Source organism: Podarcis cretensis (genome assembly GCF_951804945.1).
Source record: "Podarcis cretensis genome assembly, chromosome: 7".
In the NCBI taxonomy this organism is placed as follows: domain Eukaryota; kingdom Metazoa; phylum Chordata; class Lepidosauria; order Squamata; family Lacertidae; genus Podarcis; species Podarcis cretensis.
The window spans coordinates 2793960-2817122 of record NC_137176.1 but is presented as its reverse complement, the minus strand read 5'-3'; the positions used below and the strand labels follow the sequence as shown (position 1 = coordinate 2817122).

Sequence of the window (23163 nt, the reverse complement as noted above, 5' to 3'; positions counted from 1 at the left end):
TGCTATTAATGATGTAATCACATAGCCAAATCAGCTGCATACTAAGTGTCCTGACTACATCCTGTTTAGCGTGTGATTATTGACAGAGTAGAATAGTAAGTGAAACTATACCTAAAAAGAAGACAGCCTAAAAATGAAACAAAATGGCATTGAAACAGCAGCAGATGACAGAAAACGGTGAACATTTACTCAGTTTAGAGTTTTTTGTAGAAATACGTTTGATTTAAAAAGTCAGAAAAGGAGAACAGCTAGCAAAACCCTAATTAATATGCTCTCATATTGAGAGCTTGCAGGGCAGCAGCTGAAGGAGGAGCAAAAAGGGTTTTCTTGTGTGTGTGTGTGTGTGTGTGTGTGTGTGTGTTTCTTTGTGGCTGATTAGCTGCTCTCCCTGTGCAAAGGTCAGAGGGGGCAGGGTTTCTGTTGAGGCAGGTGATTAGCTGTGGGAGGAGCTTATCAGAGCTTGCAGGGCAGCGGCGCGCGCAGTTTGATCCATCTCTTAGATTTAGGGGAGCTAGTCTCAAACGTTTGTTGGGGGAGACCTAGGGTTTTTTGGGGGGGAGTTATTTGTCCTGTCTTCACGCTTCTTATGATGGAGGACCGCTGTAGCCACCCCCAACGACACGTTCTCAAGATGGAGGGTGAGGGAACAGCTGCAGTCGCTTGCGGTTCCTGCGCAATGTTTGCCATCTTGCCAAAGGTTGCAGGCAGCTTTACCTGCAGCAATTGCATGTTGATTGCCCTCTTAGAAGACAAAGTCCAGCAACTGGAGGAACGTGTGGCTACGCTCCAAAGAATTAGAGAGCTGGAGCTCTTCTTGGAAGCAACAGAGCACACCGTCTCCACCAAGGAGGAGACAGGGGACTCCCCTGAGAAGGAGGCTAGTTCACCAACACAGGAGCCAGATATATGGAGAAACGTGACTCAAAGAAGTAGGAGGCCCAGGGTTCGCTCTGATTGTTTAGAATTACACAATCGCTTTGAGGTCCTCTCCCCTAGCATGGAAGACGAAGAGCAGACTCCATTTGAGGATCTCTCCCTCATTACAGTCGATCAGGTATATGAAGACGAGCAGCAAAGTCAGTCCTCAGGGAATGTGCAGGCGACCTTGGAACGGACAGCTCACGGAAGAACCCCGACCAGACCTAAGAGGAGGCATGTAGTGGTGATAGGGGATTCCCTACTGAGGGGAACAGAAGTAGTGATCTGTGGGCCTGACAAGATGTCTCGGGAAGTGTGCTGTCTCCCCAGGGCTAAGATCCAAGATGTAACTGAACGACTGCAAGGAATCATAAAACCCACTGACAAATACCCCTTCCTCTTGGTTCATGTGGGAACCAATGACACTGCAAGCAATAGCCTCCAGAAGATCAAAAGAGACTACGAGGCTCTGGGCAGGAAATTGAAGCAATTTTTAAATGCACAAATTGTCATCTCATCTGTCCTCCCAGTTGAACGACGTGGCCCAGGGAGAGAGGGAAAAATAGTGGAAGTGAACAGCTGGCTTCGCAAATGGTGTAAACAGGAACGGTTTGGATTCTTAGATCACGGACTGCAGTTTCTTGAAGATGGACTTCTGGCAAGCGATGGGCTGCACCTCAAAACGGTTGGGAGGAATGTTTTTGCCAAAAATCTCAGAAACCTCATCAGGAGGGCTTTAAACTGACTAATGTGGGGGAGGGAGACAGTGCTCCTGAAGGTAGGAGTCTATCAATTGATGAAGATGATCATCCAAATGTCATAGACCAAATGGAGCAAACAGCACGCAGACCTAGTGGTGGGAGGAAAAAATCCTTAAATAAGAGACACGGGGGAATGATTAATGGACTTCAATGTCTGTACACTAATGCGCAAAGCATGGGAAATAAACAAGATGAGCTTGAGCTCTTGGTACAGCAAACTAAATATGACATAATAGGCATCACTGAAACCTGGTGGGATAAGTCCCACGACTGGAATGTAATAACGGAGGGATACAATCTATTTCAGAGAAACAGACCAGACAAGAAAGGAGGAGGAGTGGCGTTATATGTCAGGGATGTGTATACCTGTGAAGAGATCCAAGATTTAGAACCTCAAAGCCAAAGTGAGAGCATTTGGGTCAAAATTAAGGGAGAGAAGAATAACAGTGACCTCATTGTGGGAGTTTACTATAGATCCCCAAGCCAAACGGAGGACATAGATGATGCCTTCCTGGAACAGATGGCCAAGCATGCAAAAGGAAGGGAGATAGTAGTAATGGGGGACTTCAATTACCCGGATATTTGTTGGATGTCAAACTCAGCCAAGAGCATAAGGTCAAACAGATTCCTCACTGGCCTTGCAGACAACTTCATTGTCCAGAAAGTGGGAGAAGCAACAAGAGGAATAGCCATTTTAGATCTGGTCCTAACCAATGTTGATGACCTGGTTAGTGGGGTAGAAGTGGAAGGATCATTAGGCGCGAGTGATCATGCTCTTCTGAAGTTTACTATACAGCGGAAAGGAGCAGCCAAGCATACTAGGACTCAATTTCTTGACTTTAAGAAAGCCGACTTCATAAAACTTAGGGAAGTGCTGGGTGAGATCCCATGGACAGTAATACTAAAAGGAAAGGGAGTTCATGATGGCTGGGAGTCTGTTAAGAGGGAGATAGTAAAAGCACAACTTCAGGCAATACCAATGAGACGGAAACATGGAAGGTGCCTAAGGAAGCCAGGGTAGCTATCTAAAGAACTTTTAACTGAGTTCAGATTAAAAAAGGATGTGTACAAAAAATGGAAAAGGGGGGAAACCACCAAAGAGGAATTCAAACAAATAGCCAGCACGTGTAGACACAAAGTCAGAAAAGCTAAAGCACAGAATGAACTCAGGCTTGCTAGAGAGGTTAAAAGCAACAAAAAAGGCTTTTATGGGTATGTTCGTAGCAAAAGGAAGAACAAAGAAGCAGTGGGGTCACTCAGAGGAGAAGATGGTGAAATGCAAACAGGGGACACAGAAAGGGCTGAACTCCTCAATGCCTTCTTTGCCTCAGTCTTCTCCGATAAAGAAAACAATGCCCGACCTGAAGACAGGATCACACTTCAAAACGACCTTGTCCCCAGAGGACAGGATCACACTTCAAAACGACCTTGACAGATTAGAGAACTGGGCCAAAACAAACAAGATGAATTTTAACAGGGAGAAATGCAAAGTATTGCACTTGGGCAAAAAAAATGAGAGGCACAAATACAAGATGGGTGACACCTGGCTTGAGAGCAGTACATGTGAAAAGGATCTAGGAGTCTTGGTTGACCACAAACTTGACGTGAGCCAACAGTGTGACGCGGCAGCTAAAAAAGCCAATGCAATTCTGGGCTGCATCAATAGGAGTATTGCATCTAGATCAAGGGAAGTAATAGTGCCACTGTATTCTGCTCTGGTCAGACCTCACCTGGAGTACTGTGTCCAGTTCTGGGCACCACAGTTCAAGAAGGACACTGACAAACTGGAACGTGTCCAGGAGGGCAACCAAAATGGTCAAAGGCCTGGAAACGTTGCCTTATGAGGAACGGCTAAGGGAGCTGGGCATGTTTAGCCTGGAGAAGAGGAGGTTTATTTGCTGCCAAGGAGTGTGGTGGAGTCTCCTTCTTTGGAGGTCTTTAAGCAGAGGCTTGACAAGCATATGTCAGGAGTGCTCTGATGGTGTTTCCTGCTTGGCAGGGGGTTGGACTCAATGGCCCTTGTGGTCTCTTCCAACTCTATGATTCTATGATTCTCAACAGGAGGGTATATCTTTTGCTGAAACATTCTCTCTGGTAATCTAAATGGAAGGAGAGACAGCTCAATGATAACCATAGTTTGGCGAGGATTGTAAGTGCCAGGGCACCTAGAAAGTTGAAGAGAAGAAACTGAAGAAATTATTGAATAGAAAAGGGCTAATTACTATTTATTTATAATTAAGCTTCCTAGCAAAATGCCTGCAAGTATTTTCTCCTTGTAAAATAAACATTTGTGGTTTTATCTCAATATTATGTTAGATTAATGTACATATTTAAATAAAAGGAACAGACATTTTATTCTGCTAATTTGGTTTGATAGTTCAGACTTGTCTAGAAACCATGTGCCCTGGACCACTTGAAGACTGGCTAGCATCCATGAAGATTTTCTTCTCTAATTCTTAGAGGACTACCCTCAGTTTGACAACCCATCAGCTTGAAACCTCACTTGCTTTGTTTGGATAAGTATGCCGGTGGAACTTTACAGTTGTGTGACCCCAGCATAGGCCAGTAGAATTGTAGTGGCCAGACTAAGAACTGGAGTTCACTGGAGACAGAACTGACCATGTAGAACATCAGGGTATCCAAAAGCTCTGAGAACAAATTCAGAAGCTTGCACTGATTTGCTGGATCAGCTCAGCATGTTCTGCCTGCCTAGCCTCCATTCAGGCAAGCAAGAGGCGTTATCAGAGTTCAACGACACATTCCAGCTAGGCAAAAACTATCAAAAGAGGATGCAGAGCAGGGCCAGTAAGAGGTGTGGCTGGGGAGGGGCTGGGGCTTGAGTAGCGTCCCAAAGGTCTGGCGGAGAGGCTTGGAGGACTGCATTTCACCTCTGGGGCTTGAGGTTCCCCATCTCTGCTTTAATCCTTTGCCTCCCATTGTAGTCCCAATCTGGATCCACCCACCCTGGCATTTGCATTTTGGAAGGGGAAAAGGTTCCCGATACTTTTCCTAATGCAGATTGCAGGTGTGAAGCCACAATCCAGGTCTGGATTACACTGGAAGAAAAGGGTTAAAGCCCTCTAATTCCCATGACAGGTTCCCAGTCCAGATCAGGAGGCAATCTGCAGCAATTTATGAAATAAATATCTTACGCTTAATCATATATTGCTTTACTCTTGCTTTGCAGGATCATAGCTGGCTCAGCCCCCCGCCCTGTTTCAGTTGTAGACCTTGAGGTCTCAAATTTCAGTGATGCCCTGCGCAATGCCAAAATTTGGTGCCCCCCACCTTTCATTCTACATCACAGTTGGGGTGCCTCCTGAGGCTCCATGCCCAGTGCAACCAAACCAGTTGCGCTTCCCTAAATCTGCCTCTGCCTGTTTCAGGGCTTTTGCTGGGCTTCTGTTAGCAGGTACCCCAAGGAAGCCCTCCACCCACCTGCACATTCAACACTGCAGATGGAGGATATCTCTGCCCAATCAACACACTCCTTCCACCCCAAGTCCAGCACAAAGGGTGTCTTGCAGAGGAGTTGCAGAGGAGTTGCAGAGGAGTTTCAAGAAAAGAGATTGATATGGCAGGAGAATTACTTGTATGAAACTGAAGTTTCTTTCATGGATCACAAGGTACGTGTGTGTGTGTATATATATATATATATATATATATATATATATATATATATATACACACATACATACATATACATGAACAAAACAGCACTTCTAAGAGTCTACTAATACAGTTGAACCTATTGGGTGGCTTTCCTCCATATTTTTTGTTCACCAGTTCTCTTTAAATGAGGGGGTTGCTAATTATTGTGGGAGGGTCAGCACCATTAAAAGTGATTTTTAAAATTCACAGTAAAGATTATGAGAAGCAAACACACAAGACTGAGTGTTTTAAGCCTGACTTAGAAGTTCATCTGAGATTTCAAGGTCTAAACAGGAACAGTACCTAAAACAAGTGCAGATAATTTACAGAGGATTTAATTGCCTATCTATTGCAGGGGTATACCAAGGCCTTCTATGAAATGTAATAATTCTTGGCAAATCTACAGGACATACACAGAAAAATCCAATGTTAATACCACCCTAAAAGCTTCACATGTCATTACAGGCTGGAACAGATTACAGCTATTGATTGCTGCCTGGAGAATGTTCTCGCTGTGAGAACGGAAGGCGAGCAGCAGTGACAGACAGCTCAGCTATTGATCTACTCCAGCAGGGAAACTGCACTTCAAAATGAAGGTCAGTATTCCTTTATGCCACCAATTAGACCTACTATAATGTTCATCGGGACACTACAGAGATTGGTGAGATTGTTACAAACAACTCTGAGTCATATTTTATTTCCAACATGCATAGTTTCTGACAACAACTGACTGAAAACTACAGAAGGCAAATTATACTCCCCCAATGACGGCAGAACTGATAATCTTGGAAGGGAAAAATGCCATGTCCCATAAACTGAATGGGAAAAAGTGATTGCAATTTATATATATATATATATATATATATATATATATATATATATATATATATATGTATATAAGGGTGAAATCAAATGCTGATGTTCTGGTTATGGAACAGTTTTTGATCCAGTGGAAAAATCTGGAAACGGAAGAGAAGGGGAGGCAATTTTCACCAGTTTTCTCTTTCCCCTACAGCTCTAATTCCATGCCACCTTCCATGTTGCTGTGGAGAGTCCCTCAACACTCTGCAATGTTTTTTCAGGTGGTGTAGGGGGACTCAGTGAAAACTGTCTCCGCTTCTCTTATGTTAGCAAAGCAAAAGCAAAAAGCAAAAGCAGCTCCACAAGTGGCACCATACTATTGGATGCTTTTTTCTCAAAAGAGATCCTGAGGCATCAATAACAAAAAACATAAAATGTAGCTCAAAAATGTATTGTATAATTCATGTTTCAGAATCTCTCAATCAATAAGAATCTAGGCATACAAAGGTGTCTCAAGCTCATCTATTTATTTCAAGTATGGAAGAATTGGAAATGCTCAAGGAAACCAACTGGTCCATGTAATGTTTTCTTTCATAATGAACAAAATAATATTTCAGTGCCATTTTAAATACGATTACTGCTTCTCCCTTTGTTATTTATAATACTTTCACCTATCACATATTCAAAAAAACAAACTCAGGTGGTGAGTGTAAACAGGATTGTAGTTAAAATGGGGACACTGAGAAATAAGAGGAAGAAATCAGTATGATTGAGGGGGGAACCCCAAGGCTTTCAGAAACTTGAATGAATAAATTAAAATAAACCTTAAAATATTGCCCACTAGCAAGCAGATTTAGGGGAGCACACCCGGTTCACCCACAATGGGCAATGAGTTGAGAAGGCACTGTAGGAATGGAAAGTGAGAGGCGGTGGCGGCAGGGGTTTTAGCGTTGCACAGGGCACTGCTGAAATGTTAAAAGTCCTCTACTGCCACTAAAACAACCAAGCAAAATCTATTCCCTACCTAGGTAAAAAACAACAACAGTAAAGGACCCCTGGATGGTTAAGTCCAGTCAAAGGCGACTATGAGGTTGTGGCACTCATCTGACTTTCAGGCTGAGGGAGCCACTGTTTGTCCACAGACAGCTTTCCGGGTCATGTGGCCAGCATGGCTAAACCACTTATGGCGTAACAGAACATCGTGACGGAAGCCAGAGCGCACAGAAATGCCGTTTACCTTTCTGCTGCAGCGATACCTGTTTATCTACTTGTGCTGGTATGCGTTTGAACTGCTAGGTTGGCAGGAGCTGGGACAGCAATGGAAGCTCACCCCGTTACAGGGATTTGAGCCACTGACCCTCCGTTTAGGCCACAGTGCCACCTGCATCCCTACCTATACCTGTACCAGACTGATTATGTGGCACCCATGTCAGCTTCATCTAGGAATAACTGGAGCTGAACAGCCACCCCCAGCCCTCTTCAGATACCTTGTTTAGCTAGGTGCAGACTGATAACTGCCCAGATCAGATAGTTCATGTAAAGGAAACTTCAAGATAGTCCTGTCCACAGCCTTCTGAGAACATTAGAAGCCCATTCTCTCCTTCAATGAGTAATTTCTAATGGATCTGATGGCATTGCTTGATTTCCCGCTCCCCGCTCTCTCTTTCAAGCTGCCACCATCCACGATGGGCAAGAATCCAGAAGACTGCTGCAGCAGTCCATGAACTTTGTCTATATCTCCAGGCTGCAATAACAGAAACTCACCCAAGCAGTAGCCAGTGGCCATAGATAGTTCAAGTACAAATATTGTCAAGGAGGACTTCAAATTCAACTGGATATTAGAAATTTTGTGATCTAAACCTAGCTCACCAGCCATGTACAACAGGTTATTAGGAGGCTGATAATCACCTGGTTTTGCTGCTTAGCTGGGACTGCAAAAACAGACAGGTTATCAAGCATCATTCAGGCCACAATACGTGACTTAGGGGCTGTGCAACAGGCTGCATGTTGTGCAGGTCTATTTTAGCTATTTTGTAAACAGACCTAGGTGAGTCAAGCAGGCTAAGAAGAAAGCTTCTAAAATCAGTGTGCCTTGCCAAATGATATATACCATATTGGCCCAAATATAAGCAGCACTTTTTTCCCCAAATTCCGACTGTAAAAAGTTAAAGTGTGGCTTAAATTCGTGACCTTACAAAAATGGACTTTTACGATATCGCTGCTGAAACAGACATATGGTAAAACGGGAAAAAATATTTTATTGCCAATTTAGTGATTATACAGCATCTTTTGTGGGCTTGGAAGATCAAACGCTTAAATTGGCTCAGTTACAATTCTACCAACCGCAGCGATTGAAATTATTCTGGTCACTTTTAGCAAAATAGTCTCTACCATAAAATGAAATCTGCATTGATATTCTGAGAATTCTGAAAGTGCTCTCTCTAATATACAAATGCCAATATCCACGCTGCATTCCCAATAGAGAAGGAAAGATCCAGAAGCTGCTCTCCTGACTGGAAAGGGTTGGGGTGCCAGTGAGGTTGGTGGTGCACTGCATTGCACCCCCACAGCCCTGCCCTTGCTCCTGCCCTGCCCTGCCAAGTTTCCAGAAGGAGGCTCTGCTCTCCACAGGGGCTGATACTGGAAATGTCGCAAAGTGAAATGCATCTTTACATTATTTATTCAGCAGATTAGTTCAAAAATCAAACATGAATAATTCTAAAAATGTTGCTTTTGCTCAACGTAAGAAAAATCCTGTTGTATCATGTCTTCCAGCCTCCTGCATTCACAGTAGTCGACCAGATGCTATGGGGAAGCAACAGCCCTCTCCCCAAGTAATATTCAGAGTGCTATGCAGATTCCCTGCAGGTGATATTCAGAGGATGCTCACCATGGCAAGTAGCTATTGATGATAAAGACTTAATGGTTTCAGCAGAGTCTTTCACAAAACCAAATATTCTTGTAGAAAACTTACCTCAAAGTGAACAGATGTAATTCCCAGTCCTGAACTAGAAACAAAGAAAAGGATACAAGCTCTGATACAGAGTTTTAAGGGACTTCACAGCTCTGCTGGCATTGATGCACGAGGCCCGGATAAGATTTGGTAGCAGTTTTGCAGTCACAATTGCCCCATCAAACAAAGGACCAAAAAATGGTACCTGTCAAAATAAAATGCATTGTATGATTAAATCAGAATCTATCACTGGATGAAAGGCTAAGGGAAGTCAGAGTAGAATTACTGAAATTAATGAATTTAAGTTAGTCGTTTCCATTAATTTCAATGGATCTACTCTAAGTAAGACTAACCCTGGAGATAATGTAACATAGTAGTTTTTATCAGCAAATGTGTAAAGTATTCAATTTAAATGTTTATGTATTATCTTTTGGGTACAAGTGTCTGGGTTTGGATGTTTCCTCAACTTGAATACAGATAAATGTATGTGTACACACATACACACCCACACCAGAAGTTTAAAACACTTAAAAAAATGTCCAATAGCTCACTCCCAATAACTACTCAGTTTAAGCTACCTATTTGTGGTATCTCCAAAACAACTAGTGTCAAACCAAGGACTGCAACTGGTCACACTTACACTTTGATATAAAATGAAACGTCATGTGCAACAAATGCTCTTGAAAAGTGCATTGGTGTAAAGTATAAATAATGGAAGAATGTTTTCAGACTCATTTCATGTGTAAGGCTTTTTTCATATTTTTGTTTGATATGTATTTTGTTGTACCTACGGGACCGCCTCTCCCGGTCTGCCCCACGGAGAGCCTCAAGGTCCATAAATAGCAACACCCTAGAGGTCCCGGGCCCTAAGGAAGTCAGACTAGCCTCAACCAGAGGCAGGGCCTTTTCAGCACTGGCTCCAGCCTGTTGGAACGCTCTGTCTCATGAGACCAGGGCCCTGCGGGATCTGATTTCTTTCCGCAGGGCCTGTAAGACAGAGTTGTTCCGCCTGGCCTTTGGCTTGGAGTCAATTGATTCCCTCCCCCTCTTTCTTTTTTCTTTTCCTTTCTCCTCCTGCGATGAGGCTACATTTTAATATTTTAATGTTTCAATATTTTAATGTTGTATTTTAATGTTGTATTTAAGTTGTATTCATTCAACTTGTTTTTATTATTGCTTGTTAGCCACCCTGAGCCCGACCTTGGTTAGGGAGGGCGGGGTATAATTAAAAATTATTATTATTATTATTATTATTATTATTATTAATGAAATGAAGTACTAACAAGAATTCTTTCAAAGAGTTAGTTCTATCATGCAGTAGCAAGCTATCACTTAGCTTTGGAACACATTTTTAAAAGAAAAGCCTGACTAGCTTTTCAGATGCCTTATAATTGAATAACTTTCTAAAGAAATGCTTGCAGCAACTGATACTATAGTTTGAAGACTTGTTTATTCTATTATATTTTATTCCAAGAAGACCCATTTATCCTAAATAGAACCTAATAAGGCAGGCATGTACAGTGGTACTTCCGGTTACAAATGACATTTCCACAAATTTTGAAAGCACGCCAAAAAGTGCAAGTAGATTAATAGGTACTGCTCTGGCGGGAAGGTAAACGGCGTTTCTGTGCGCTGCGCTGGTGTCAGTGTTCCGTTGTGCCAGAAGCGGCTTATTCATGCTGGCCACATGACCCGGAAAAACTGTCTGCGGACAACCGCCAGCTCCCTTGGCCTGTAAAGCGAGTTGAGTGCCGCAACCCCAGAGTCGTTCGCGACTGGATTTAACTGTCAGGGGTCCCTTTACCTTTATTAACATTGTTAAGAAAACAAGGCAAAACCAAAATCCAAATCCAAAGGCTGGGCTTCTAAAATACAACCATTACTGGAAATTGAGTCAGATAAGCTTAATAATTTCATGAAGAAGGGGCAGGGAGATCTGGGCTAGACATGGATCTGGAATAGACATGGATTTGGGAGAATACAGCCACTAGATTAATACTGTCTGATTTAAAAAATACTACTTTAAATACAGTTTGGGTGGTATGCCATGTCATGTTGGCATTGGACAACTGCTCATGTGGGCTTCTTCCAACTTTTTGAATCTGTCTTTTTTCTGAGGGTCCTGGAGAGGGTTTCCAAGAATGACTATGGTATTGACTAAGGATGTAGTATGATTTTCCTTTTAATACTCGTGGAATGAAGGGGTATTTTGATGTTGTCTTAAAGGTATTGTAAGGTATTTGAATCAGAGCTGAAACTAGTTATTACTGGTGATAACAGAATAAATGATGCAAGGAAGGAGCTGTAGTCCAAGAAAGGAAAAGAGGTAGTAAGGGAACATCCAGCTACTTTAAATGAATTCAAATCTCCAGGATCTGATGAGCTGCCCCTAAAGCTACTAAAGGAGCTTGCGGGTGTATCTCAGAGCCTCTGTCTATAATCTTTAGGAATTCTTGGAGGACAGGTGAGATCCTGGCGAACTGGAGAGTGGTCAAATGTTTTCACACCATCAAAAACGGGGGGCGGGGGGAGAAGACCGAGGTAACTACTGACCGGTCAGCTTGATGTTGATACCTGGAAAGGTTCTAGAACAAATAATTAAGCAGTTGGTCTGTGATTACTGAGACCCAGCATGGGTTTCTCAAAATCAAGTCTTGACAGACAAATCTCACTTCTTTTTATTTCTTTTTTTGATATACAGTGGTACCTCGGGTTACATACGCTTCAGGTTACAGACGCTTCAGGTTACAGACTCCGCTAACCCAGAAATAGTACCTCAGGTTAAGAACTTTGCTTCAGGATGAGAACAGAAATCGTGCTCCGGCGGCGCAGCAGCAGGAGGAGGTCCCATTAGCTAAAGTGGTGCTTCAGGTTAAGAACTGTTTCAGGTTAAGAACGGACCTCTGGAATGAATTAAGTACTTAACCCGAGGTACCACTGTAGTTACAAACTTGGTGGATTGGGAATGCTGTGGACGTATGTATCTTGATTTCAGTAAGGCTTCTGATTAAGTCCCCCATGATATTCTTGCAGGGAAGCTAGTAAAACTGGGCTGGATGAGATAACTGTTAGGTGGTTTTTTATAGCTGGTTGACTGTCCGAACCCAAAGACTGCTCACAAATGGCTCCTCACCATCCTGGAAAAAGGTGACAAGTGAGGTGCTACAGGTCCTGGGCCCGTTGTTGTTCAACATCTTTATAAACAACTTGGATGAAGGAATTTAGGTGATGCTCATCAAATTTGCAGATGACACCAAACTGAGAGGGGTTGCTAATGCTGCAGAAGACAGATTGCAGAACTGGGCCAAAACTAACAACATGAACTTCAGTAGGGACAAATGTAAGGTTCTACACTTAGGCAGGAAGACCAAGCTGCACAAATATAAGATGAGGGACACCTGGCTTGCCAGTATTGTGAAAAGGATCATGGGGTCTTAGTAGAATGCAAGACTAAGATAAGCTGACATTGCGGTGCAGCAGCCAAAGAAGCTAATGCCATTCTAGGCTGCATCAACAGAAGTCTAGTGTCCTGACCAAGGGAAGTCATAGCACCACACTTTGGTGCCTTGGACAGACCACGCTTGGAGTACTGTGACAAGTTCTGGGTGCCACAATTTAATAAGGATATTGACAAGCTGAAACATGTGCAGAGGAAGGTGACCAAGATAATTAAGGGTCTGGAAACCAAGCCTAATGAGAAACAGTTGAGGGAGTTGAGTTTAGGCTGGATAAGAACAGAGAGGAGATATGAGCTGTCACATAAAAGAGCACGCTTGTTTTCGCCTGCTCTGGAGGCTAGGACCCAAATCAAATTATAAGGAACAAGAGTCTGACTAAACATCAGGAAGAACTTTCTGATGATAAGAGCTGTTCAAACGTGGTGGACTCTCATTCCTTGGAGTTTTTTTTAGCAGAGGTTGGTTGGCCATCTGTCTTTAAAAGAGATTTCTGCACTGCAGTGGGTTGGACTGGATGACCTTTGAAGTTGCTTCCAACTCTACAATTCTGATTCTATGAATCCAGGCTATCCAACAAGCCTAGAGCAAGTTGACTTGCATTTTAATTCTATGACCTGCTATAGTGCAGCATAGGATTGAACTGAAAATTTATGAATATTTATAAGGGTGTTTTAGGATGTATGATAATTTCTAAATTGGTAAGTTTAGCCCTATTTAGTGTGTCCACCTAAAACTGCACAATGAGAAGAGCCACTTCAGTATTATTTTAAAACTGATTGCCATGTTTTTAGGTCATCTTGACATACATGGTACATGAAAATATATTTGGAAAGTTTTGGGGATGGAGCAGGATATAAAGCTAAATAAAATGCACAGGAGTGTTCCTGATTGCCAGTGTCATAGGAAACTCATCTGGTCTCAGAAGGAGGACTGCTTCCAATAGAGACTGTCTGTCTCATGTCTGTTTCAGATCTTAAAATCACTTAAGTAGTTTTGTGTACATTTTATGTGAATACATGATGAAACTAAGATTCCCCACATAACAACTTCTATACTATTTTAATTATTGAGAATTTTTAAAAATACTATTATAACCCATTAGAAAACACAATCAAGTTTAAACAAACCTTGAGAGTGCAAAGACATATCTTCCATAGCAAGCAATATAGTTTAAAAAGCTGGTGAATGAGTAAATTATTGTACCAAATGGCTGAGAATTAATCTCTGATGACGAACTGCAATCTAACGAGGCATCTGTGTCCCAGGGAACTCTCCGTGTGTCCCTGGCGGTATGCACAGCATGTAGAGTCTGCACGGCATTCTTTGTCCGCTTTTGCGGGCAGCTTTTTGTCTCATTGTTTAGAATATCTTAATGCATCTGTGATGCATGGAATGCATTCATACTGACAGACTTACTATTGTTTTCTCTCAGAAGCTTTGTTGAGCAAAAGACTGCATCGCAGTTCCCAATAATTATATTGGTTAATTAATCAAGACAAAAAAGTTTGCAAATCATTGCCTGGTTGCCAAGCAGGAGGATAAAAAATGAACACAATACACGCTGTAGCAATGTAACAGAAGTAACAGCTATTGGATGAGAGATTCTTATATAATGAAGCTATTAATACTAAAATGGTTAATGTTAACATTGCTCCAGGTGTCTTTCCTTAGATGCAAACAAAAAGGCTAACATTATGTATCTAAAAGGCCAAATGTTACCATGGATCCTGAAACCTTACAGAGAAGCGACAGCTTTTTCATCTGATTAGGGAACACGATTTAAATACCAGGGACTGCAGCCAAACAGTCATTTCTCTCTACAAGCCTCTTTCATTCACTCTGGGGTCAGTAGCTGGTGAACAGAAGGTCAGACACATTTGCCCTGGAAATACCTGGATTAGTTTTATTGCATTGTAATAGTTATATTTTAAAAGGCAAACTAACACTAATTTTACAGTTTGGCATTTTCCCTTCTGCAGCATGGCTTCTTTGAACACACAACACATTAGCAAAAAGGAAGCAGATATCCACACGCATGGCCTTTCTGTTATGGTAGTACATTTTGCATTCATTTTGCATTTGATATTCATATATTGAGCCTAGTATACTTTGTACAGAAAAAGGGTATATAAATTGAATAAAAAGTAGTAAAATGATACTGTTAAGTAAAACAATCAGTAAAAGGAAAAAAAAAAGTTTAAAGTGCAATCCTATGCATGTCTACCCGAAAGTGTTCCCGCTTAATTTACAGGGACTCATTCCTACTTTATTTCAGATGTCTTTGCTTTACCACTCCAAGAAAGCTTAAGAGTCATTTTCGTTTTGGTGTCAGGTGACAACACTTTCATTTTTCTATATCCATCTGCTTCAATAGTAGAATTTTATTTATTATGTTTTATTGTTTACAATTGTTATATTTTAGTACTTTCATCCTATGAAAGTCTCTCTGGGAACCTGATGGATGAAAAACATTTTCTAAATCAATCACATTTTTCAATAACAGTAACTGATGAATTGATTTGCGATGTAAGTGTTATTTTATCCTTATGGGAAAAGGGACTTCACTACTGGGTGGCAGGACAGGCATTGATAAATTCAAGAAAATTGCATGTCACTAAGATGCAATGAGAGGTGCATCTGCACTTCTTTCTGCTGCTGGCTTGGCTCTTATTATTCTGAGTGCATTTGCCTTTTAGTCATCTATACATCATCTGCTTCTTCATCTGCATCTATTTTTCTTTTTCTATGGTGCTCCAATGCCTCAGGGTAACAGCAAGACCTGTCCCAGGAAGCCTGACTAGGATTTGCCTGTCTGCCATAATCTTAAAGCATATTAGGCAGCTGCACATTTCCCCCTTATTGAACAGGCCCATAGGGCTACTTGGATAAATTCTGAAAATCTGTGAAAACTTTGTAAAAATTGTAACAGCTGAATAGGTTAAAATCAGGCTCATCTGGATGTTTTGCAGTATGTTTTGTGCTGTGGAAAATGATAGAAGGCACTGGAAAACAAGGCCAGCAACTGTACAATGAGAGCTTCCTATCCAAAAATGGCTGTTTTTATTGGGTTTGAGATTGTAGTTGTTAAAACTTCATTCAGTATATACGCCCAATGGTTTCTAATGGAATAAAAAGATGCATAACTGCATGCATGTCTAAAGCCCATTCATATATTCTAATCAAAGCTTTGGAAACAGCACCAGACGTAGGGCTTTTTCAGGAGTGGCACTTGGACATCTTTGCATCTTTGAGCCCTCTTTCTCCCTTTGTGGGTAAAGCAGCTTCAGATGAAAGCACCACTAGAGCAGCATCCACAAGAGGCCCCTGGAAATGTATTGTGTTGTTGACTATGTGATTGGTTGCCTAGCTAGAGCCAACCATTTTATGGATAAAATCCTATCAAAGGATTCTGGGACTGGAACTGTGGAAGATTAGTTTGGCCCCTGTGGAAAAACCACCATGAGACCCTTCAGTAAGGAGTATTCTGCTTCTTGGCATCTGCGTCTGTAGTCAGCCAGACAGCCCAGAGGTCTAGAAAACAATTCTACCTTAACCGCCTGTGTCGCACAGGTTGTTCTCCTCCATCATTAGAGAGTTCTCCTTCCTCTCTGTGGAAAACCTCAAATTCCTGAATAGGGATAGATCTGTCCATTTTTGATTTCTCTCAGTTTCAGTTCTCCACATTTCTGCATTCGTTTATGACTATTTATAGGGGATGGGGGCAACTCTCCCAGCAGAGGAGTCCAAGTTGTGCTTTCTGCTGTAGGAGAAGCAATCCTGAATGTTTCCTCCTCACATTTTCCAGTACAAATTCATGTCTTCCTCAAACTGAACTTTTTATGTCACTTTGTGAAGAGCTACTCAAGCAGTGCAAGTTATGCATTTGTTAAGCATTTTATCATACTGGGTTGCATCCAGGAGCGTTTGTCTAACTCATGAAAGGCTTTCTGACCCAGTGAAGGCTTCCATCACCAGAAGGGAGAGACAAGTGCTTTTCACTAATTCCCTGCAGTCCCCTGTGCCACCTCCCACTCTGTTCTGAAAGATCCCACCATCCTATGGAGAAGATTACGCATAGGTGTAAGAAGGGCTACAGGGGAGAGGGGGAATTGGTGGAAATCACCTTCCTTCCAATTTTGCTGATGGAAGCCTCGGATGGATTAAAAAACCCCTTCATTCAGCACAAGGGACACTGGATGATGTAACTCATTAAGTTCTTATAATAAATACAAAGTGAGAATACACAGCATCAGATGCTCCCATTCAACTTAGAAAAAGCATTCAGGGTTTGTTTCAACTGAGCTTTCTTTGAGCACTATTATAAACACTAGCCATGATACATAAAATAAAACAATCAAGAACATACCTCTGGTTTCTTTGTGATCTCTATGAAAAACATGTGATTCTTCATTGGATAAATAATAATTAAAGCATCTCCAAAATCTGTTGGTATAATACCCCTGCGATAATTTCTGGTGTGCTCAGACCACACAATATGAACCTCATCATTTCCCAAGTGACGAAGCTGAAACGGCAAATTGGCTTGCTATTAATCAGGGTGATGAACACAACTTGAGAAGTTGGACAAATGGAATAATGCATCAGTAAAGAAAATTGTACATTTTCTCCTTAAGGGAATCCATCTTATTAAAAATATTTATGGGACCCTGGCTAGAGAGATTAAACTGTAGTTTAGAAGTACATCAAACTAGGACAATTATGAGAATGTGCAGGAGCAAGTTCCACAGTCTCCTCTCCTTTTGTGTGGCTGCGAGATCGAAGCTTTTGCCTCAGTTATATATTAACCACAATTTAGCATTATGAATAGTTAATCTTAACTGCTGTTTGTTTAAATAAGCCATGGTTTCAAGTTGTCTTGTTTTAACAAACCATAATTAAACTATTGATTAGCCATAGTTTTTTGGGCTTGGACAACAAGTGGTGCTTAATGTAAAACTGAACCTTGCTATGGCCCATTGTCATAAAACTAAACTGATTTTGAGTGAAATCCAGATCAGCTTGTAGGATTATATTAGTATGGTGCTATTCATAAAAGGCTAACTTTCAAGGTCGGAAGCATAGGTTTAAAACCAGAAACATTCACTTAGTGCACACACCTTGGGCTAATTCAAAAGCAGTTGGTTGGGAATAAAAGATAACATGATACTGAAGAAGCTAGTTCTTCACTTGCTTGCCATGGAAACTGGATATATTCGGCGTCCTTATATATTGCAGAATAGCTGAAACCAGAATATTTTGATGAAAACTGAAAATTCTGAGGGTGGAATCTAATATAGTGTGAGTGGATGTCTAGTTGCAGAAGGAGGCTTCTTCTCTCCCTCCCCCCATGTGCCCCAGTAATGTGCTCTGGAGGACTGTGGCGTCCACTGAACTGAGTTTGGAGGCACATGGGGCCTAGAAGAGGAAGTTGAGAAACTGAAAGTCCTGTTGTGCAATAAGATTTCCAATGGGAAGACATGTTTTTCAGATGTACAAAGTTTAACTAGGAGGAAGAAAATTAAACCCAGCTTAGTTTCATTAGACCTTAAGTGTGGTTAACAGCATAAGTTTTAGAGTAAAATGTATCTATCTGACATATTAAAATAAGTGTCAACTGTACTATAAATTAGTTGGGTGTAGTAGCTATGATTCTAGTTTGAATATGACTTAAACCCCTCATCAGCCAAGAAGTATACTAAGAATGTGTAGAAAAGCTGGTATCTGCTATATTCCAGTACCTCAAATTTGGATAGCTTAATTTGCACATTGTGCAAATACCATGCAAATTATCAACTAATTATGCAGATCACATGGTAGTTTCAAGAATAAAATACTGCTCTAATCTCCAAGGACAAACTTGACTATGGCTTGCAGTTTCTTTGGAGAGAAACAAGGCACAAGGCTGGGTTCAGACGCAACTCAAGGCCAGACCATGGTTTACCTCCTGGCAGTGTGGGAGCAGCAGCAGCAGCAGCAGCAGGGAAGGAGAGATGCCCCAGCACACACTAGCGTGAGAAACTAAACTATGGTTAAAAGGTGAACTATGGTTTTAAGTGATGTGTGAATGAGCTCAGGAGTCGCTCAGTGTCACTTTTACAAGTTTTATAGAATGCTCATAGGGAAGTATTAATTCTAAATTGCAGATAATATTAAAAGGAGAAATAATATATACCTACATTTTTAACTACATGCGTAAGCAGCCTTAGGTTTTTAATGTTTCAGGATTAGATAAAAGTGAGTGTTCACATGCCACAGGTCGATCATTCTGATTGAATCTAATCTGAATTTTACTATTAATCATGTCCTGACTTAATTTCCTCAGCTACCATCTGTACATCAGAATCTAACTGTAATTTACTGGGGGGGGGATTTCTTCAAGTCTTATGAAAAAACTGCATGTTCAGAACCTAGTTGTGTGACATTCCACATATCCTACTTAATTAAATAGCATTAAAAGCACTCTGCTTCAGCTATCCTGCAACATGCCTCCCAGGCAACACACCAATGCTAACAGTGGTCATGGTATACACACCTAATAGTCTGACCTCCTTTTCCAACTAATTGCATTACAGAGCCAGCTGGCTCCAGAAAGGAGTTGTCTGTGTGATTGAAGAACTTCTGCTTGGGGTAGGCATGGCTGCTACTTTTACTGAGTAATGGCCAGTCCTGACATCCCCATTGTCTGCCTGACAGAGTGCCCATCCTAAAATCGAAGTTTTATTTGTAAATTAACCAAGAAACTTCCTGCCAGAACAGCACTGCCTGGAGACTGATAATGTGTGCCTTTCATTCCCTTTCACTCTTACTGTATTCACTGCCAATTTGTTTTCTGCTGCCAGCCAGCCTTAGGCTATAAAAAGCCTTGTAAGACATAAGTGCAATTATAGTCCTAGAGTCAAATGAATTGAACAAATCCAATAGCACAGCTCTGTCTCCACTTTGCAAACCCCTACAGCAGTGAGATTAGCTGCTAAAAATCTAATCTAGCTATAACTAATGAATTTCTTGAGCAAAGGAGCAAGAGTTCAGTAGGGGGTTGTACCCCCTTTCTGAACTGAGAAGCTCTTTGCAGCTAATTGTATATAAAAAAGCAACATACAGCTTTGACAAGAAACTATTAGGATGTTGCTATTACTATTCATTTCCATTGTGGCTGCAGGATGTCTGGATGAAACAGTAATACTATTCATAATGATAAATCATTGGATTCCAAAAGGTATTGCTGAATATGTCTTATTTTCAAAAGAAAAAAATATTTCAGTAATGACAATCATTTTGCAGCTAACACCATGTATTATATATTTTTAAGCACAAAAATGTGATTTCTAAATATGTTACCCTGTACTAGCATATGTATTAGGATATGTTCCTAATTATTTCACTTTATGACAATATACATTCATTAGAATTCTCTACTTATTTTACAAAACACATGTGGGAACAACTACTTTTCATTAAAAATAGAATCTCTAATAATTATTGCTATGACATCTGTCTTATTCTGTGGGTCACAAAATATGCCGCCTGCTGCAGAATGGTCACATTTAAAGGCAGCTTTTCTGGCCGGCAGGTGGTATGACCTTCTGTCATGCTATTGAGTTTGTCAGCTAAGCAAGTTGTTCAGAATTTTGCTTATTATGCTTGGAAACGGGCAAAGAAAAAAACAGGACACAAAACTGGTCAGAGTGCAAGTTATTACCTGAACAGCTCAAAAGACTCAGAGATATATTAAATATACCTTACTAAAAACCCCAAAGCAGTCTTAAAAGTGCCAGCTTCAGCTTCTAAACATCTGATTGAAAATAATCAGAATTAAATAACAGTCACCAGACTCCTGAAATAAACTTTGACACAGTGTTTTGTGCTAGTTAACAGAGTGCAATCAACGTATGATTTAATTTTCTTATACCTGACCTTAGTAAATAACTATTCTCAATTTGTTTTTTTAATTATCTTGTAATTGTATGCACACGTGCACCAGTCTTCACAATTTTTCATTGCTCCTTATCCAGATAGTAAGCACTGATGAGTGTAATTTGTAATGACTATAATATGTAAATCAAAGTTAAAGTGTAAAATTAAACATTGTTTTAAAATAAGAAACTGCAAAGAAGTCAGGAGAGGTTAATGCAGAGAAGAGCTTCTGTGTAAATGTAGTATGTGGGTAGTTCTAATCAATGATCTTTGGGTGTTCATATGCATAAGAGTGTCCATAGGTCCCAACTCCCTGGGGCCCTGGAAGCCTGAGCACCCACTAAATTCCCCATGAAGGGGCCAGGCACCCACAAATTTCGGCATGGCCCCCATGGCCCATGGTCGCGGTGCCAAGTTGGCACTCCTGAGTGTGTCCCTATTTTCATTTTTGAAATGATGGTGGGTATTGTGGTTTTTAGAAAATATACCGGCTAAAGGTGTGAAATGGAGAATGCTTCCTTGGTATTGTTTGATCACTTGTTTTGCAAGAGACAGAAGCAGCTGGAGTGGGGGAAGGGGAGATTTCACTCTCTGGTTTATTGTTTGTGGCATTTATACAGCCAGCCCAAAAGAGGATTAGAGTGGTTTGAAAGAGCAGACAAAGAAATACTATTAAAGAAAGCAAAGGTAAGTAGGAAAAGCCACAATATATGGAGTGCCTTTTATGAGGATCTGTGTCCCTCCTGTAAACAGTTCTGCAACAACAGATGGAAGAGACTTTCGTTTTCCAGTGCTGCCTTGGGGCACATGCCATTACTGCTTGGGAACATTACTTTTTTCCTCTTTTTCTTGTGAAAATCTGATGTTGCAGTTTCAGGAACAGGCACTGGAAGGTTTGTAGATAGTGCCAGCTTCCAGATTGGCTGGGGTGGTGGTGGTGTCCAGCATTAATAATTATTGCTCTTTCACTGTCAGCTACAAATGGAATTGCAACTGGGCTTCCACATGACAGGTTATATCGTACTTTCTGAGTATGCTCATCTTTCTATGTTCCATCTACACCAGCTGGTGTGACATAGCTGATGTGGGTGGGAAAGTCCAATTTAACGGAGTTGTCAACTAAAGCTCCATGCACATGATGAAAAACACTCTTTTCTGCCATTGCCACTAACCACATTCTTGAAAAGGCAATCTCTGGAAAGGATTGTTGTTGTTGTTTTAAAAGGCATCATAGTGTTATGGTGCTATAACACACTTTAATTCAAGTTGATTTTTTTCTAATATTGTAAAAAATGTAGCTGGAAAAGCATTTTTACACTAAGTGAAAAAGCAGTTAAAAAATAAACAAGGTAATAAAAGGTGCCTATTACATTATAGTCTACTTTCTGACCGTGAGAGCTTTCCAACAGTGGAACAGTCTCCCTCGGGCGGAGGTGGACTCTCCTTCCTTGGAAGTTTTTAAGCAGAGGTTGAATGACCACCTGTCCTGGATGCTTTGGCTGAGATTCCTGCATAGCAGGGGGTTGGACTAGATGACCCTAGGTGTACCTTCTAACTCTACAATTCTATGCTTCTATGAATGTGTGCTGAACTGTGATAGTTTCCCTTGTCCAATGTGTCCTGGCCACATCAAAGTCCCACCCCTTTAAGAGGATGCAAGAGTAGTGCTAAGGCAGTGTATGAAGGGAGTTGTAATACAACAACATCTAGAGAACACTTTGTTGGCTGCTGCTGCACTAGCAGCATTTATACCTGTACAGAGATTGTACCAGTCTTCTGTTCTTTGGGAGAAAAGGGAGCATAACGGCTCCCACAAGGAGCACTTTGGAACCGGCCATTGCTGTGACTTTTGAGGTGGAAGAGCTTTTGTGAATGGAGGGGGAAGGATTTCATTTGATTCTTGCTTTTATGTACATCTTTTACATTGCTTGTAAAAGATTTGAAGCATCAGAAGGAACAAGTTGCCCAAATTTCACAAGTGTGGGACAGGTAATTCGTTGTTGAACCAAGTACAACAGCCTTACAGGTATCTCATTGAGTCTATACAACAGAGAGATTCTCAGATACCTTGACAGAAAGAACATATTGCACAGCTTGAGAAGGATTTTTGTCTTTTAAATAAAGAAAAGGTGACTATGCTTCATATTAAGAATCAAATGGCAGCAGATTTAGAAAGACTTCTAAATCACCATGAGTACAGACCCAGGTCATCGGGCTTGAGCTTCTACAGCCGCTGCCTGCCATGAACCACCATGACAGGAATGGCAGCAACAGCAGCAGTTATGTTCTATGCTGTTGATAATACGTTATCCTGTTGTCAATTATACTGTTTTAAATGTGCATTTTATATTTGACTTCCTTTAGTAATGCTTTCATTTGAAATGTTTACGATAACATTTTAGTTTCTTGTTAATTACCGTATTTTTCGCCCTATAGGACGCACTTTTCCCCTTCCAAAAATGAAGGGGAAATGTGTGTGCGTCCTATGGGGCGAATGCAGGCTTCAGGAAGCTATCTGCAAGCCTTGCAAGTCCGGCGGGAGTTCTCGCGGGCTCACAAGGCTTGCGGGCAGCAGCCTGCAGCCCACAAGATCGGGGGACAGCAGGGAGGTGCAGCACCGCCATCCCGCTGTTCCCCAACCTGGTTTGGATTCCCTGATCTGGTTTTGGGGGGAAATAAAGGGGGGAAAAATTCCCTTTATTTCCCC

At 41.3% G+C, this 23163-nt stretch overlaps 1 protein-coding gene and 1 long non-coding RNA gene across 9 annotated transcripts in view; one reads left to right on the top strand and one right to left on the bottom strand.

Annotated features, from left to right (window-relative positions):
- The window catches only part of RALGAPA2 (Ral GTPase activating protein catalytic subunit alpha 2), a 209264-nt gene that overhangs the window by 45173 nt on the left and 140928 nt on the right, over positions 1-23163 (bottom strand). For 7 of the 8 annotated variants that reach the window (XR_013840655.1, XM_079983435.1, XM_079983436.1 and 4 more), the window contains 2 exons: positions 16909-17067; positions 9162-9289 (listed from right to left, as the gene is read on the bottom strand). Coding sequence is in view for 7 of the 8 variants with exons in the window: in XM_079983435.1 (XP_079839561.1) it covers positions 9162-9289; positions 16909-17067 (287 nt within the window). In the remaining variant the exon portion in view is untranslated. Of the gene's footprint in view, positions 1-8898; positions 8994-9105; positions 9290-16908; positions 17068-23163 lie in introns of those variants that run through there. The other variant, XM_079983440.1, reaches the window with a different exon arrangement.
- LOC307220081 lies at positions 3738-8739 on the top strand. The gene is made up of 3 exons (XR_013840696.1): positions 3738-5305; positions 5796-5926; positions 7802-8739. It is a non-coding gene; the product is annotated as an uncharacterized lncRNA (long non-coding RNA).